Source organism: Lactuca serriola, chromosome 6 (genome assembly GCF_051521515.1).
Source record: "Lactuca serriola cultivar US96UC23 chromosome 6, Lser_US96UC23_V15, whole genome shotgun sequence".
NCBI lineage: Eukaryota > Viridiplantae > Streptophyta > Magnoliopsida > Asterales > Asteraceae > Lactuca > Lactuca serriola.
In genome coordinates, this window is record NC_136413.1 from 11,456,202 (window position 1) to 11,474,500 (window position 18,299).

Consider the following 18,299-nt stretch of genomic DNA (forward strand, 5'->3'; position numbering starts at 1 on the left):
CTGAAGCTCAGCAAAAGTATGGTAAGTGGAGTTTGACACAAACTCCCGGATATCTCTCCTCAACACTCCCAAGTACCGGCTCATCCGAGCCTGATCAGTGGACACCAGCTCGGGGCAGAACATCGCCCTCTCATGAAACTTTCGCGTGATCACCGCAACAGAATCAGTACCCTGCTTGAGGGTTAAGAACTCCTGAACCAATCGTTCCCTCTCCACCGGGGGAACGTACTCATCTCTGAACATGGCAGTAAACCCCTCCCATGTTATTGCTGTAGTCTCTGCCAAAGTGAAGTTCGCCGTCACGAACTTCCACCAGTCCTTCGCTCCCAGACGGAGCTGGTTCAATGCGAACCGTACCCTCAGGTGCTCCGGGCATGAACAAGTATAGAAGCACCCCTCTATATCCGCGATCCACCTCATCGCAGCAATCGGATCCTGCGTCCCATCGAACTCTGGTGGCTTCGTGTTGCTGAACTCTCGGAACAGCAACGAGTCACCCCCCTGTGGCCTAGCAGCGGCCACAGCTGCGGTAGCTGCAGCGGTTGCAGCCTCAGTCAATGCGGCGTACCGCTTATCAAACGTCTCCATCAGGGTGGTCTTAATAGACCCAAACATCTCCGGGATCTCAGCCCGGATCGCCGCCGCTACTTCCTCGTGAATCATCTGACGAATCTCCTCGTCACTCACACCGCTCGTACTCGCTCCGTGGCGTGGTCTAACCATGATGTCTCTGAAATACAACATAAAACCATCAGAGACTCCATCGAGTATAATCGTACTCGATACGCAACCCTACTCAGTCCCCGATATCCAGGGATTCTTACTTGGGTCTCCCACTGACCCGGTGTCCTCGGTAGTACGGGCCCAATACTACCGGCCACACCGCATCAACGTTCATCCCAAGTCTTCCTCCCCAAACTCCGGATAGTGAGTACTCTACTTCTGATATGCACTATCTACCCGCATACTAGCAACGCATCTCATATAGGCAAACTTCCCTAGACTAAGGCATCACAAATCAGGCCACTCTAGTCCTATCATGAATACCTAGTCTTCTAGCATGCATAACAATTCATATCATATAATATTGTAAGGTATTTTGGGGATCTTTACCGTTCGGGCGCTGACTGATCGTACACACTGCTTCTTTCTTGCTTACCACAAAACCATTTACAAAAGTTTATGCCTTTATTTAAAAAGTTTTCCTCAAATCCTCGGTTTGAGTTCAGCTACTCCCGAAGGTGCACCCGAATCCCTCAAACCAAGGCTCTGATACCAATTGTAACAACGCAAATTTTCAAACAAATTTTTTCATTTTTAAAAATATATTTATTTTCATTCAAAACAAGGCATAAATAGTTTAAGTATTCTGTCAAATACAAATAATCAAAACCCCAAGATCATAAAAGCATTCTTCAGTGTGTATCGATCACGCCGGCGCCTTCCCACGGTCCTCGCTAGTACCTGAAATACATTGCACAACAACTGTAAGCATAAATGCTTAGTGAGTTCCCCAATATACAACTTACGCACATACGCCTTTCCAGGCCCTGACCTTCCGGTCCATGTGTCTCAGGGGACTTCCGTCCCTGCTGGGTAAACCTTCCGGTCCTACCCACGCCGACCTTCCGGTCCATCACACAACATATCGCCTTCCGGCCCATAACATATTGCCTTCCGGCCCATAATATAATCGCCTTCCGGCCCATGACATACATAGCACACATATAACAAATAACTTACCACATATAGCATACATATCACATATCATAACCGACCTTCCGGTCACACAGTCAAACCCTTCCGGGTACAGTATAGTGAGAAGACTCACCTCGTGAATGCTGAAAGCTAGCAAATCCTGAAATCACTCGTGCACAATCCGACGAGCTACAACCCCCCCTATAACATCACATATCCCTCATTAACACTTATATCTTCTAAGTGTGACTATCCCTAAGAAGTCAGACTTAGGTCAACTCTGATCAACGGTCAACGGTCAACGGTCAACTCGACCGGACTCGGCGAGTGCCATGGCGACTCGGCGAGTCTAGACGTCCTCCCCAACTTCCCCTGATGTTCCCTTTCTACTCGTCGAGTATCCCTCTTGGCTCGACGAGATCCTCGTGGAAGAATCGCGGGGCCACCCCGACTCCACTCGCCGAGTCTGAAGAACAGCTCGACGAGTTCCAGTCAATCTCCAAGCTACTCGCCGAGTCTGTTCATCGGACTCGGCGAGTCCATGCCATGCAGTCGATCAAACTGCTTCCTGAGATAAGTTTTGTCCCGAAATACACAAGCATGGGACCTTCTGGACCTCTAACGGTCCTAATACAGGGTTATAGTCTTTTGGGTAACAATGTACTAATTCATCTAATCACCAAATGGGTTCCATAAACCCTAAATCCATGCACACATCAACAATACAGAAAGAATCCGAAATATTACCTGAATAACGCACTCTCTGTGTCCCCAAACCGCAGAACTCGAATCCCTTGCTGTTCCTTTAGCCAAAACTCTTCTCCTCCTTGCACAACAATTTCTTCAAAGCCCTAATACCCTTCAATCTTGCTCTAGATGCCCACAGCCGTTTAGGGTTCTTCTCAGTCGACTAAAAGACGAACAATGACGGCATATAATGCGTTATATACGACCCAAACCTGAACGGTTAGGGTTTTCGCTAAACAGCGTCGACTCGCTGAGTCCATATCTGGACTCGTCGAGTCCAGTCGCGATCCCGCGACCAAGTCTGCGATCCTACTCGGCGAGTCTAGGCTCCAACTCGCCGAGTCCCCTCTTAAATCACCCCAAAAACATAATTTAATAATACCTGAGATTCCGGGCTGTTACAGAAAAGGCATAAAGCAGAATGGAAGGGACTCTCCGGACCTCTTAAGGTCCAGATCTAGGAGTCATATCACCATGGGACCTCTCATACTCTAGATTCAAGCTAAATAAAGCATGAAGAAACCCTAGATTCATGAAATCTACTAAACAAACGAAGATGGACATGAATCCTTACCTCTCACAGCAGCTCTGAACGAAATGATGGAAGATTTGAGTCCCACAAGACAACCCAACTCGAAATTCATCCTTCCCTTTGCTAAGACACCCCAAAGGATGATGAATTAGCCCTCCTCTTGCACTACAAGCCTCTTCTCTGCTCTCTATGGTTTCTCAGGGTGTAGTGGCCGCAAATGAAGGCCATAAGGACCTTTAAATAGGTCCCAAACCCAAGAAATTAGAGTTTCTCTGCCCAACACCTACTCGGCGAGTCCCTCCTCTGACTCGTCGAGTCCTCTCATTAAATCCGCGTGAGAAACCCGACTCGACTCGACGAGTTGGATCCTCAACTCGTCGAGTCTCCCCTTTAATCAAAAGATTAAACTACACAATAACAACCCTGAAAGTCCGGATGTTACACCCTCATAAGTAGTTTCCTACGAAGTGAGCACCAAAAATTGATTAAAAGGGATGGAAAGGAGCGAAAAGAAGAGGACCTCCTATTATAGGAATGAACAAATCCTTCTGGACATGAATACATTAGAGGATGGCTTCATGGAGAGACTTAGGAGTCTACAAAGAACATCATCAATGACATGTTTCACCTAAGTATCATACATTTTTCTCGCATTTTTTGAAAACTCGGTTGTTACTTTCTTGCCAAGTGTGTAAACAACTCCAACAAGAGCAATTCTACATATAATGGGCCAAGTGGCTCTACCTTTATAAATGGGCTTAAGGAGACTGATGGTATAAGATTAGTTACCCGTAGTGTGCGGGGCATCATACGTCGGAGGTCAAGCCAAATCTTAGAGGGGAAAGAGCAATCAATATAAAAATGAAAAAAAGGTAAATTTGTACTTTTTTACAAGTTTACGTTTTTTTTGTGAAAATATCCTTTTTTTTTGGTGTAATTTGCTATTGGTTTGTTGAAAAGACATGGCAAATTAGAAGTGGCAAATTATGTAAATTACGTGAAGAAGGAGGGTTAAATCTATAACGAGTCCATCGCTAGCCACTTCCCTCGTTATCCATCTGTTTCTAATTTGGTATATAAATACAACTCCAACATGTGAGCCTATTTATCCCTCTCTTACTTGTAGAAAGAAAGATTCTCTCTGTCAAATATAAACAAAAATCTAAATCTAAATCCAGATCGTTGTTCTCCGTTTGATCTAGTGATTATTACCCTTTTACTGTTTCGCAATAATTTTCTCGGCCAACGAAGCAAAAATGGCTCCTCAAAACGTCGGAATTCTCGCAATGGAAATCTACTTTCCTCCTACTTGTATCCAACAGGTAATTCTTCTTTGTCTTCTTCAGTAATCAATGCATTAAACTGCTTGTACGACACTTCATACTTGCTTTCTTCAATCCGATTATTATCATGAAATCGTTTTACACAACTTTATGTGACTGCTGTTATCGTACAGTTGGATTTTGCTTTCCGTAACATCGATTAGTGCAAAAGGACATGTCTTTTTTGGGTTAATATTAAATTATTGTGAAGATTGACGGGTAGTTGCACATGCAAAATGGATCTAATACGGATAATCTTACAATCTTATGGATTTTGTGGCTGTTTGCTTTTTGTTAAGTTATTCATGCCAACATGATTATGACCAGAGTCTTGATGTTGATTTATGTTTTTGAGAAAAAAAAATAAATTCTAAAGCTTTAATTCCTGTGAGCTATGGTAAATAACCTTAAACCGAATACATATTTTTTAGGGGTTTTCGACTGAGTTTTTACTCAGGGTCAGGATACTGTTAGCAATTTTGTATGCCTCGTATAAGGTCAAATATGGAGTTCTTATATATAAGCATGACTAACTTATGGAAGTTGCACATGCACACCTTTTTAAACACAAAAATATATATGCAGAATGTTCGAATTTGCACTTGATTTAATCAATTATTACAACAAAATAGGAGGAATCTTGTGGATCAAAATCAATGCCATCAACATTAGTTACCGATATTTAAAACGAGATAAACCTTTTGGTGTGAAATTTTGCTAAAAAGCTAAAAGTTGCAACTTTAGTACTTTACACATCCCATGAAGAAAGGTGCATAACTTTGGAGTTAAGACCTTCAAAGACATGGACTTTTAAGTAATTTACACACTATTTGATATTTTTTAACTTTTATCTTATAAGTTAGTGTAGACTATAGTTGATTGCTTAATTCTTCTCTATGTATGTTGTGTAAGTAAAGCAGAAGACATTGATGCATTGTATTTAACTATTTATTCAGTCTTTTTCTGACATTTACTTGCAAGCAAGATCTTAAATATAAGTTGTTTTCAACCTTAAATAAAACATTTTCTTTATTTTACAGGATACTCTAGAGGATTTTGATGGAGTCAGTAAAGGAAAATACACAATTGGACTTGGACAAGATTGCATGGCATTTTGTTCAGAAGTAGAAGATGTCATCTCCATGGGGTCAGTATAGTAATTTCAAGTTCAACATATTAGAAAGAGATGTTATTCTTTAAAACAATCAATGAAACTTATAATTCTTCATATTTTCAGATTGACAGCTGTCACTTCACTACTTGAGAAATACGAGGTTGATCCAAAGCAAATTGGTCGCTTGGAAGTAGGAAGTGAAACTGTTATAGACAAAAGCAAATCCATCAAGACTTTCCTCATGGATATCTTTGAGGTATCAAATATCAATAAATCCATCTTTTTTTTTTTTTTTAACAATTCGAAAAGTAAATGATTAATTTTTTTTTGTAGGAATGTGGAAACACGGATATTGAAGGTGTTGATTCAACAAATGCTTGTTATGGTGGAACTGCAGCATTATTAAACTGTGTGAATTGGGTTGAAAGCAACTCATGGGATGGACGCTATGGATTAGTTGTGTGTACAGACAGTGCGGTAGGTATTCTTTCACTTTTGTGAAAATTTTCTTCCACAAGGGCAATTTGGTCATTTTCTTTTACTAGGTGTATGCAGAGGGACCCGCTAGACCCACTGGAGGAGCAGCTGCCATTGCAATGCTGATAGGACCAGATGCTCCAATTGCATTTGAAAGCAAATTTAGAGCAAGTCATATGTCACATGTTTATGACTTTTACAAGCCTGACCTTGCAAGTGAATATCCGGTACATTCTCCTACAAGGGCAATTTGGTCAATTTACATAAAAAAAACAAGTTGCTAATCTTTTAGATTTTGTTAATTTTTTTTTTTTGATTTAGGTTGTTGATGGAAAGCTTTCACAAACTTGTTATCTCATGGCACTTGAGTCTTGCTACAAGGGATATTGTCAGAAGTAAGTTTCTATTATTAGTTTAATGTGAATAACAAAATATGTTAAAAAGATTATTTATTAATTTTTTTTTATTCTATAGGTATGAGAAATTGCAAGGAAAACAGTTTTCAATTGCTGATGCTGAATATTTTGTATTTCATTCTCCTTACAACAAGGTAACTGATTAACCAACAATTATTTTATTTCCATTCTTGAAACTCATTATAGAATCTACAATAATATATATTTAATATGTTTTTATAAAATTTTGCAGCTTGTACAGAAGAGTTTTGCTCGATTAGTTTTCAGTGATGTTGCTAGAAATGCCAGGTGACTATTGAAATTTTAAACTGTTTATAATGTTTTCTCAACTTTATTTACTTATTTACATTTTTACCCTTCCATTGAACTTGAAAGTATGTTGTTATTTTTTCAGCTCTGTTGATGAGTCTGCTAAAGAGAAGCTAGGACAATTCACATCTCTAAAAGGTGATGAAAGCTACCAAAATCGTGATCTTGAAAAGGTATTATTATAGTTCAATTTGGATTTTTTATATAGAAATTGGATTAGATTAGATGCAAGAAATAGCAACATACTTTCATATATTTGTTTATAATTGGTTAGTTTTTATAAAGTAGAATGTTGTAATAAGAAAAAAATGAAAGTACATTCCTATTTCTTGATTTAAAAAAAATTCATGGTTTATAAACTTGCAGGCATCTCAACAAGTGGCGAAACCGTATTATGATAAAAAAGTTAAACCTGGAACTTTGATCAACAAGCAAGTTGGGAACATGTATACTGCTTCTATATATGCAGCTTTTGCTTCTCTTATTCATGATAAGAACAGCTCTCTGGTAATTAAGCATTTGAAATAAATGTTCAATGTTTTAGAAAAGTTTAATCCAATTTTTTTTTTTTAATATTGATTCATGATTTGATTTCAGGATGGAAATCGGGTGATGATGTTCTCATATGGAAGTGGATTATCTGCCACCATGTTTTCATTGCATCTTAGTGAGGGAAAAGCACCTTTTAGTTTGTCAAACATTGCAAAGGTGATGAATGTTGATGACAAGTTGAAGAGAAGGACTGAGGTATATCATACATATATGTACTTCCTTTTTCACTTAATAAGGGTAAAATGGTCATTTAATCACATCCAGACAATTCGTTCAGTCCAAAAAAGATACAGTCTGTGCATATACAACACCTACTTTAAACAAATATATAGGAACATTTCTTTTTACTTAATACATATTGAAGGGTAAATTGGTCATTTACTCACATTCAGACAGCTCATTCGGTCCAAAAAAAAAAAACAATCTTTGCGTATACAAGACTTTCTCCGGACAAATATATATATAATATAGGGACATTTCATTTTGACTTGATACATATAGAAGGGCAAAATGGTCATTTACTCATATTTAGACAGTTGATCATTTGTTTGTTATTTGGTGTAGCTTCCACCAGCAAAATTTGTGGAACTGATGAAGGTGATGGAGCATCGATATGGAGGCAAGGATTTTGTGACTAGCAAAGATACAAGTCTTTTAGCTCCCGGGACTTACTATTTGACTGAAGTTGACTCCAAATACAGAAGATTTTATGCCAAGAAGACGACTGAGTTGTCTAATGGCCATTGAAAAGTCAAAGGGAAGAATGTAGCAAATATGGGAAATCAACTTTGGGTCTTGTTTTTAAGTGATGGATTTGGTTTGGTTTAGGGTTAGGGTTAGGGTTGATGTTGTAAGAGAAAAAAAAGAGGAACCAATATTTATTTGCTTTTGATTTAAAGTTTGTTACATAATAGCACTTGTTAATTATCTTGAAGAAATGTATTGAGATTATATTGTTTGTAAATTTATTACCCATTTACAAATTATTTGCTCAAGATAAAATTTACAAAGTAATGTAAAGATATTAGGAAATTAGATTAAGAATTCAAGATAGTGGAAATCAAACACCTAAATATATAAAGAGGTTCAGCCAAACATGTCTACATCCCATAACCCTAAATACAAACTCTTTGTGGTAGTGTTCAAATCATATTTCAAGATTCACAAAAGCAATAAAAGCTTTCAACCTAATCAAAATGGAGATGTAGATTCCAATTTCCAACTCCACTTCTTTACTATCATCAATTCATCATAATCACTACCTAACATTGCTTCAAACTTGATATCAATTAATAAACGTGAGTACAAGTTCTACCAAGTTTCCATCCTCCACCATGCACCAGGATATGTGTCATTCCAAAACAATGCATAGAATCCATCTGGTTTTATCAACCAATAACGTCTTTGAACCTCAAAAACTATTTCATTGAAACAAAAAGCATAGATATTAGTATTAAAAACACTAATAGTTCTATACTTTGATCCCCAACAAAATTCTCCTCTATATTATGTGCCAATCCCCACCCCAAACTTCCAATCAAACTCTTGATTAAAAGCAAGTGTGTGATTTCCTTGATCGCCTCCACCTTTGCCAAAGACAAGGACTGCAATGTTATCTTCAATGCCGTTGGTGATATACATTCTAAACTCGATAATAGCATCGGGTGTTGAAGCCATACAAAATGATAGCATTGTGATGATAAAAAGTGAACAAATGAATAAATTCATGTTTGGTTTGTTTGAAATATGGTTTAGGGCATTTTTACAAGTCTTGTACCCATCGATATTTATATGAAATGAAGATAGAAATGTTCATTGGTGTGATAAGATTTCATAAAAAAAAAAAAGATATTTTTTTAGTATAATTTGTTTTTTGTTTTTTTGTTTTTCTTTTTTGTCAATTTTAGTTACCATACATTTATTAATATACATATTGCAAAATATCATTTTAAACTGTATGTATAACTATTATATGTAATATTTTCGGGTTATGGATAACATTTGTTTTTTTATATATGATAAAATGCCCATAAGGGATCACTGAAATACTAGGGATTGTTTGGCTAAGCTTATAAAAAAATCATAAACACTTTTCAAATTATGACTTATAACTTATAAGATGATAAGTTAGAGGTGTCTAACTTATAAATTTTGACTTATTACCTATATGATACCGGTATAAGTTAGTTCTATCAAAACACCCATTAAAGCTTATAACACTGTGGAACCAATAATAAACTAAAAATAAGCTTAAATAATTTAGCCAAACACCCACTAATAAAACACCAAAAAATACTTCAACCTACCACTACAAGCCATATTATTTTTATATGAACTAGAGGGTGTGCCCTCGCTTTGCTAGGGGTCAGAATTTTTTTTTATTGTTTTCTTGGTTATTTTAAATTTCATAGTTCGTGTTTGTTTATGGGACAATTTTTTAGAATATACATAAGAGACGAAGTTGACAAAATATTGAAACTATGGTGGTTAGATGTTGAAAAACGAAAATTAATATTAGAAAATGAGCCAAAACCGTCAAGCTGTAGAAAATATTATGGCTTACTATAATTAATATTAGAGAATGGACCAAAAGCGTCAAGTTGTAGAAAAGAGACGAAAGTTGACAAAATATAGAAACTATGGTAGTTAGATGTTGGAAAACAAAAATTAATATTAGAGAAGAGACCAAAACTGCTAAGTTGTAGAAAATATTATGGCTTATTGTAATTAATATTAGAGTATGGACCAAAATTGCCAAGTTGTAGAAATTATTGTAGCCAAATAATATAACATTAAAGAATAGCGGACCAAAAGTATTAATATGACAAACAATTGTTACCAAAGTTTAAAGAAGAAACTTTACTTATCAAGAAAAAGAAAAAAAAAGTCCAATAGAAAATGTTTTTCTAGAGGAACAAACAATTAATCTATATATAAATGAATAATGACATTTATATGGGAGCACTTTGTTTTTTACTTTTTTTTTTTTTTTTTTTTTATTATTATTATTATTATTATTATTATTATTATTATTATTATTCCAATAGAATTTGAATTTTTAATAACAAAGTATGTTTTAATAGATTTTTTTGAATGTATGAGTTCTGAATTAAGTTTTACAAATAAATAATGTAATTTATAGTGTACATTTTAGACTTGTATTTTTATTTGAAAGCAAAACTAAAATTCATTTGACAATATTACATCATTTAGAAATTAAGGTCCCGTTTGATAGTTTTTGTCCGAAAAAAGTGTTTCTAGGAAAGTGCTGTATGAAAATGTTTTCTGATTGTGAAAGAAATCATGTTGTTTGATTGTACATCTGATTGATTGTGCTGAATGGTGAAAAACAATAATATTACCCTGCTGTTTTATACTGTGATAGATGAAGTTGTTGAATAATTATAAAAACATACAAATTGTCATACAAAATCAAACTTACACAATAATCATTAAAAAATCCAAACATAATGTTTATTAAGTTATTTTTAGTTTATTGTTTTTCAAGTTGATGTTACGTTATTATTCTTTTTAGCCATTTTTGTTTTTTTTTTATTTTTATTACGCGGCGTGTGATTCTTGATCTAGTTTATGTCTAGTGGTGGGATTGATGAAATTTTTTAAAATATATTAGGATGATGGTGTTGTTAAAAAAAATTGATCCAATAAAAATGAATTATAAAAATTAATTAAAACAAATTAATAATCCAATAAAGTAATATTTATTAATATATATATATATATATAAGTATTATATATTTATAAATAATATTTATTAATATATAATAATCCAATAAAAATGAATCAATCCATAAAAAGGAAATTAAAAAAAGAATTATTTAAAAGAAATTAATAATCGAATAAAATAATATCAATTAATACATAAATATTATGTATTAAAAATAATATTTATTAATATATAATAATCCAATAAAAAATTAATAATTCAATAAAAAAGAAATTAAACAAATTATGTAAAAGAAATTAATAATCCAAGAAAGAAAGATGCAAGGTTTGGAGCACAATTGTCTTTCTAGCTTATTCGACCAGAAAGATATGGTTTTGGAGCTTTCTGGGAAAAACATATCTTATCGAAAGACCTATTTTTTTATGTATATCAAACAGTCTTTACGATCCATTTAGCCAAAAAGATCTATTTGGACCTGAAAAGATGTCTATCAAACGGTACCTATACATAATATTTTAGTCTTTTTTAGATGGACTCAACAAATTTTTTAATTTAAAAAAACTAATATTTCTAAACTTTTCCGTTTAAACCAATTTTTTTACCAGATTTAAATCAATCGGTAACTTCTTGCTCAAATGGTCCCATTACATGTAAGGGATATATAAGTGTAAAACCTTTTAGCACAACACTTAGTAGTTTTGTTCTTGACATACATACTCATATATGAATAATTAAATAACACCAAATCATTTGTGTAAGGAGGTTTAGTGTTTTACGGAAGTAAGAATAGGTAAAGGAGATAACACCATGGTAAGAAATTGAAGAATGTAGATCTTAATTAGAAAGTGTTTTCTAATGATGAGATGCTTTTGACAAATGTCCATGGATTTTGAAACCGAAAAGGTTATACTTTTTTTCATTTTAGGCTTTCCCTCTCAATCCGAAATTGGGCGGATACACATTACTTTCAATCAATGTTTTAAAAACCGGTTTTTTAGTTGAACGGATCTGGTGAGCGATTCCCGGTTTAAATGGTTTGACCGTTGGATCAACCGGTTCGACCGTTTGTTCAACCAAAAAATTTCCTACGCCTGGTGGTGGTGTGTGTTGGACTTCGAGTTGTGTACACTCCGAAAATGTTCAATTTGCTTTGGAAATGAGTTGTTTTTTAACGGACTAAGGAAAATTCAACTATACAAGTCCAATAAACTGGTTTAAACAGTTTTTTACCAGTTTTATCACATCGGTTCAACTGGTTTTTTGAAGTAACTGTCCATTTCGATCTTGTTTAGAAAATGACATAAAACCGGTTGTTATTGAACCACTCGCGTCCCCGGTTTTTGGTCTAATGGTTCGACCGACTGGTTTAAACCGACTTTTAAAACATTGCTTTTAATCAATGTTTTAAAAACCAGTTTTCTAATTGGACCGGTCTGGTGACCGATTCCTGGTTCAACTGGTTTGATTGTTGGTTCAACCAGTTCGACCATCTGTTCAACCAAGAATTTTCCTACGTCTGGTGATGGTGTGTGATGAACTTCGAGTTATGTACACTCCAAAAATGTTCACTTTGCTTTGGAAATGAGTTATTTTTTAACGGGCTAAGGGAAATTTAACTATACACATCCAATAAACTAGTGTAAATGGTTTATTAACGGTTCTATCGACCAATTCAACCAGATTTTTTTGAAGAAACTATTCAGTTCGATCCAGTTTGGAAATTGACAGAAAACTGGTCGTTGTTGAACGGATCCCATCCTTAGTTTTCGGTCCAACCGGTTAGACCGGCCGGTTCAACCCAATTTTTAAAGCATTGCTTTTAATTCTTCATTTTCTTTCCCTCTTGATCTCTCATTTTATTTTCCCTCTCCTTAAAAAAATAATAATAATAATAATAAACTTAAGAGCAAGTCTTCCCCTCTTAATTCCCTCCTTTCCCTCTTAAAAAAACTAGAGAACATGGTAAAAGAGATTAAGCCAAAGACGAATCATTAGAAATTAAGCCAACCCAGGTGGTGATGCAAACATAGTCGTCACTTTGAAGACACAGGTCTCTTATTAATTGAGGAAGACTAAGAGGGACCAAACTCGACAAATTATAAAACTATGGTGGTGAAAGCATGAACCAAGGACAAATTATAAAACTAGGTGTGAAATCCGTGTATTACACGAGTTTATTAAAATAAAGTTTTGATAACCACAAAGATTATGTTCATAAAAAAAAAGTAATGATTGAGTTTGTGACCTTTTGGTAAACCGCATGGACTATTTATGTAATTTGATCCTAATTAATCTATATTAATAAAGTTAATTAATATGAATTCACATTGTACTATCTACATTACAATACATATACATTAATTAATATATTAATAGAAAGATGAATTCAAAAATAGAAAGTTATTATGTATATTAATTAATATACTAATAAAATTAATTAATATGAGATGACATTTAATAGGTGAGATTTGAATAAAAAACTATAAAAATGACAAGTGGATATTAAATAATTTTAAAAAAATCTAAAAAATAACAAGTGTCAAAATGAAGGAGAAGATGACATGTAGCAAAATCATTCTTATTTATTAGGATAGATTTATATAATGACTTTATATTTCCCAAAACAAAACAACAACATTTATTAAATCTTATTCTTTAAAATAATATATATTTTGGTATAAAAAATAAGTTTTGAATATCCATTAATAATAATCATAAATGATATTGACCTTTTAATTTTTTCCAAAAAAAAGGTTCATATATATATATATATATATATATATATATATATATATATATATATATATATATATATATATATATATATATATATAATGTAGGAACTCAAAAATTGGTGGGAACAAATCTTGACCCTAAGATTGAAAAAATAAAAGGTAAAGATTTAATTTTATTTATCATCGAAATCTTGCAAGATAATATGATGATTTGGTAATTATTTTTGGTCAAGGTTAAATGTTTTGAAGGTTAAAAAGTAAAAACAAAAAGAAAATAAAATATGATTTTTGGAACACACACGCGCCTACACACATCCAAACTTTTATGATAAAAAAATAATATGATTAAAAAAAAAGAATGGAAAATATTATGATCCTAAATATTATTTTTATTTAAAAATTTATAATTGTTAAACATAAAAAACTCAAACCGATATTTAGTTTAAAAAATAAAAAAAAATAAAAAAGAAATAAATAAAATAAAAAAGAAACAAAAAGAAAAAAGAAAAAACCCTACTATCTTCAAGTATGTAGTAAAGATATTAAAAAAACAAAAAAATAAATAAAAACAAAAATAAATAAACAAAAAAAAATATAAAAACATTAAAACTGAGCATATATCTATTTAAGAAAAAAATTGAATTTTTTTTTAACAAAAAAAAATATTAAAAAAACTAAAATAAATGAAAAACAAAAGAAAAACCCATTTAAATTACATTCCATGAACGTTCATCGCGCATGATTATTCCTCAACTTCGTATTACATTCCATACACATGCCCCGCCTACGAACGCGTCACGACCAAGTAATGGTTTTGACGTTTGTGCACTTGACGAAATGATTTGTGAAGAATAGTCCTCGTGGTTCATACCAATTTTTGGGTTCCTATCGGATCCAGACCCTATATATATATATATATATATATATATATATATATATATATATATATATATATATATATATATATATATATATAGAGTTAGGTTAAGATGTTTTCACTATCTATTGTGTGCATGTATGATTGATTCTGGACCAATCATTTTAGTTGTCTTTATCAACCAATCAAATCATATTCTTTCTTTTTCTCTCTACCTCTTAACATGTTATAACATGGGGAACATCATTTCCCCCCTTAATGTTATGGTGGTGTTATGGTTGAGGTGACATATGAATTTGGTGTTATAACGTGACTCATACCTAATGCTCTAAGGGAAAAAAGTTTTCCACTACATTTGATGTTATATATATATATATATATATATATATATATATATATATATATATATATATATATATATATATATATATATATATGAATGATTGGTTAATGGTTAGAAGTTAGTATCACCACGTTAGTATAAATCGTCGACATCTGAATTAAAACCTTAGACCTTCAATCTAAGAGACAAAGCCTCCACAAAATGGGTTATTCTCATGTTGGCATTTTTATATATGCATTTCATGTGACATCAAAATATTTTGAGCTATGTTTCGGTTAAAAAATAAGATAAATGGTACTTAATAGCTTGAAATTTACTTTTATAGGTGAAAAGAATTTGTTGTAACAGAAGAAGCATCAAGCAATGTTGAGTCCAAGAAGGAAAACACGATGTTTTGAGGAATTAGAGTTCACTGCGGAGTGTTGAAGATATGCAACACATTTTAGGTTGATTATGAAAAGTATAAATAGATCCTTATCTTTGACCCAAAGAGGTGTGTAACTTCTATGCTCTTTTAAGCAACCTGAAGCAGTCGATAGGTGATTTGAAGGTTGGTGAACAGATTTGGAACAAGGATTTGAAGAATTAACAGTAATATAATTCGGGTTGTTTTATCAATCATGATTAACAAATTATCTGTGACTTATCTGTGTTCCTTATCCTTGATCATGGGCTAAAAACTTTTGTTTTCACTCGGAGTATATGAACCCTAATGATATAGTTTGATTTCTATGATTTGGATATTTTGTAGTTATTTATCTTATCATGTTTGTTTAATCAAGGATTCATATGTGTTAAAGTTTCTATCTTTATAATCTATTATTGAGTTAACATAGTTTTGAAGTTTTTTAACTGAACTATATCCATTTCCCAAGAGTTCGACGTCCAGTCTTACCAAAGCTATATTATATCGATTATGTACACTTGCCTAGACGTGTAATAATCTCTAACATTGGTAAAACCCTATTAAAAAAAATATAAGACTTTGATTTTACACATCAACATTCTAACTTGGAAACGTTATAAGGTTTTGGGGGTGTTGCACCAAACCCCGAAAGGACGTTGCCCCTCGTGACCCTCCATTTTATCGTGTCTGAGAACAAACTCGTCTTATATACAAGTGTGCTCTCCACACATTTTAATTTGATATTGGATCGTAGTTTTAATCCCTATTGTATTTATTCCACCAATGGACGGTGATATTAAAATCATGAACATGAACTAAGCCACATTTAAAAAAAAAAATTAAGTATTTAGTAGTTTGGCCCATGTGTACATCCCTATGGAGAAGAGAAAAAATTGGATGATGGAAATGGGGCTTGTTTTATGTTTGGGTAAGTGAGGAGTTTGAACCTTATAATCTTTTTAATCCTATTTCCCTATGGAGAAGAGAAAGTAATTAGGATATGCTTGCCTTCTAAGTGATGTAGTGATTACCTGGAGCTCGAATAGTACCACAATTTATTCTTAATCGAATCAATCCAAATAATACAACACAACCAAGTACAGAAAATATCACCATATTGTGTCATATAGGACATCAAAGAAACTAAACTCATCATAAAACAATAATTATGAATGAAAGGCAAAGCAAAAAGTCATCAAACCTCAAGCAACTATCAAGCTTTCACAGGGGTCTTACGATTTGGCTCAAACACATACTTTATAAGTGAATCTTTAATTGACAAAAGCTCAGGAAACTCGGTCTTCAACTTGGTGGCATCAAGCTCATTGTTGCTTCTTGGAGCAATGATCACTTTAGCTTGTTCCTCAAGATTGAAATTCTTCCATGTAAACTTTGGATCAATGTAATCACGATACATCTCCAAGATCTGGTTATGGCTAATGCAACCAGGGTTTGTGAAGTTGTAGATCCCAGTGAGGTTCCTCTTTGCCATTTCTATGGAGATTGGAAGAAGCTCATCAAGAACAGTCATGGAGTTTGGAATATCTACCACTTTTTCATAACGAGTGATTTTTGTGATGAAGTTTCGTGGATTGGTTAAATCGGAAGTAATCGGCATTCTAACACGCAATGTGCATACATTTTCGTAGTTCTTGAGCAATTCCTCCACCTGCAGGAAACATTTTAATCATATACATTGGATCAAAAATATATCTCAGATCCAGCACATTTGATGAACAGATTCACACATAAAGATCATAATAAGAACAAATCATCACACGGGTCAATGCAGAAATCACCGAAAGTTAATAAAAATGAAATCTTTCAATGAAATTTGATTAGAATTTATTGACATTACCATAGCTTTGGTCTTGGAGTAAAAGGATCCAACGAAATTCGCACTATCCTCTTCCTTAAACCCGATACCAGACCCCAGAGGATGCTTTGAATCATACTCAAATATACAACCAGTCGCATAGTTGATCAAAATCAACCCTTTTTCACGGCATACGTCAGCAAGTGTTAGGGTTCCGACGACATTAGCACGGATAGTCTCCACCTTGTGCGATTCGCACCAGTCAACATTGGGTCTTCCGGTGACGCCGGCAGCGTTGAAGACATGTGTCGGATTGACGGTGTTGACATCGGCGATCAGGGTGTCCCGCGACTCGAGACGGCCGGAACCATAGGAATAATCGATACCTTGAGACTGACAGAGCTTACCCAAGAGACCTCCGATCCAACCGGTTTTGCCATAGATCAAGAACTTTAATGGCTTCGCCGACGACCCATTGGATTGGGAACCCATGATAGATTTAGAGAGATAAACGGGGGATCGTGGTGGTTAAAGAATTGATAGAACGAATTTGGGAGTGTTTTTTATAAAGATTTGGAAGATGCGATTATGCGAAGTAGGTGGGAGAGATATCCGCCAGTAAAAAATATAGGAGAGCGATGTCTGATGCGTGGGATGTAATGGAGTCTTTGGGGTTTGGAGATTCTAAAGAATTGAGGCTGAAACATCAAGGAGGATCCCGACCACTCGCTAGCTTATAGGGTTGACTTAATTTTACCACATATCTGACCTTTTACCTCCTTAAACCGGAGTGGCCTCCGCAATAGCCTCGGCCACCCGGCGAGCACATTTGGCTGCTGACACCTCAGCATGTCAAGCTTATTCGGCAATTCGGTGGAATATTAAGTAGAAGGAAGTGATATCAAGCTTCTTATGGTTTATCCTAGACGCCATCTAGGATTTCTCGCACAGCTTCAAATTTTTATCATATATATGAGACGTATAATTTTTTTAAAAAAAATTAATTAATTTAAGGGAAATCTCTAGCAAAGTGTTAATATTTTGAGAAAACTTTTAATAAAATCTTAAAAATTTTTTTTAACAGAAAAGACTAAACTATTTAACTTTTTGAATAGAAATGTCCAAGAAACCAGTTAACTTATTCACTTTAGTATTTTTTTTATCATTAGACTAAATCGTTAACTTTTCCAAAATAATAAGACTTTTCTATAGGTTTCGTCAAAATTTGCATATAATGTATAGATGTATTTTTTTTAACGTATTTATT

At 33.9% G+C, this 18,299-nt stretch overlaps 2 protein-coding genes across 2 annotated transcripts; one reads left to right on the forward strand and one right to left on the reverse strand.

Annotated features, from left to right (window-relative positions):
- Window positions 1–4,078: 4,078 nt before the first annotated feature.
- Window positions 4,079–8,131, forward strand: HMGS (hydroxymethylglutaryl-CoA synthase / HMG-CoA synthase / 3-hydroxy-3-methylglutaryl coenzyme A synthase). Its single transcript, XM_079005748.1, has 12 exons — window positions 4,079–4,299; window positions 5,340–5,446; window positions 5,537–5,669; window positions 5,747–5,890; window positions 5,959–6,117; window positions 6,212–6,285; window positions 6,365–6,440; window positions 6,539–6,594; window positions 6,701–6,788; window positions 6,982–7,122; window positions 7,213–7,362; window positions 7,732–8,131. The coding sequence occupies exons 1-12, from the start codon at window positions 4,234–4,236 to the stop codon at window positions 7,912–7,914; spliced, it is 1,377 nt and encodes a 458-aa protein (XP_078861874.1). The 5' UTR covers window positions 4,079–4,233; the 3' UTR covers window positions 7,915–8,131.
- Window positions 8,132–16,248: 8,117 nt separating this feature from the next.
- LOC145058376 (bifunctional dTDP-4-dehydrorhamnose 3,5-epimerase/dTDP-4-dehydrorhamnose reductase) lies at window positions 16,249–17,810 on the reverse strand. Its single transcript, XM_079006293.1, has 2 exons — window positions 17,075–17,810; window positions 16,249–16,885 (listed from the first exon to the last, which is right to left on the reverse strand). Exons 1-2 carry the CDS (start codon window positions 17,522–17,524, stop codon window positions 16,430–16,432), a joined length of 906 nt encoding a protein of 301 aa, XP_078862419.1. The 5' UTR covers window positions 17,525–17,810; the 3' UTR covers window positions 16,249–16,429.
- Window positions 17,811–18,299: the final 489 nt, after the last annotated feature.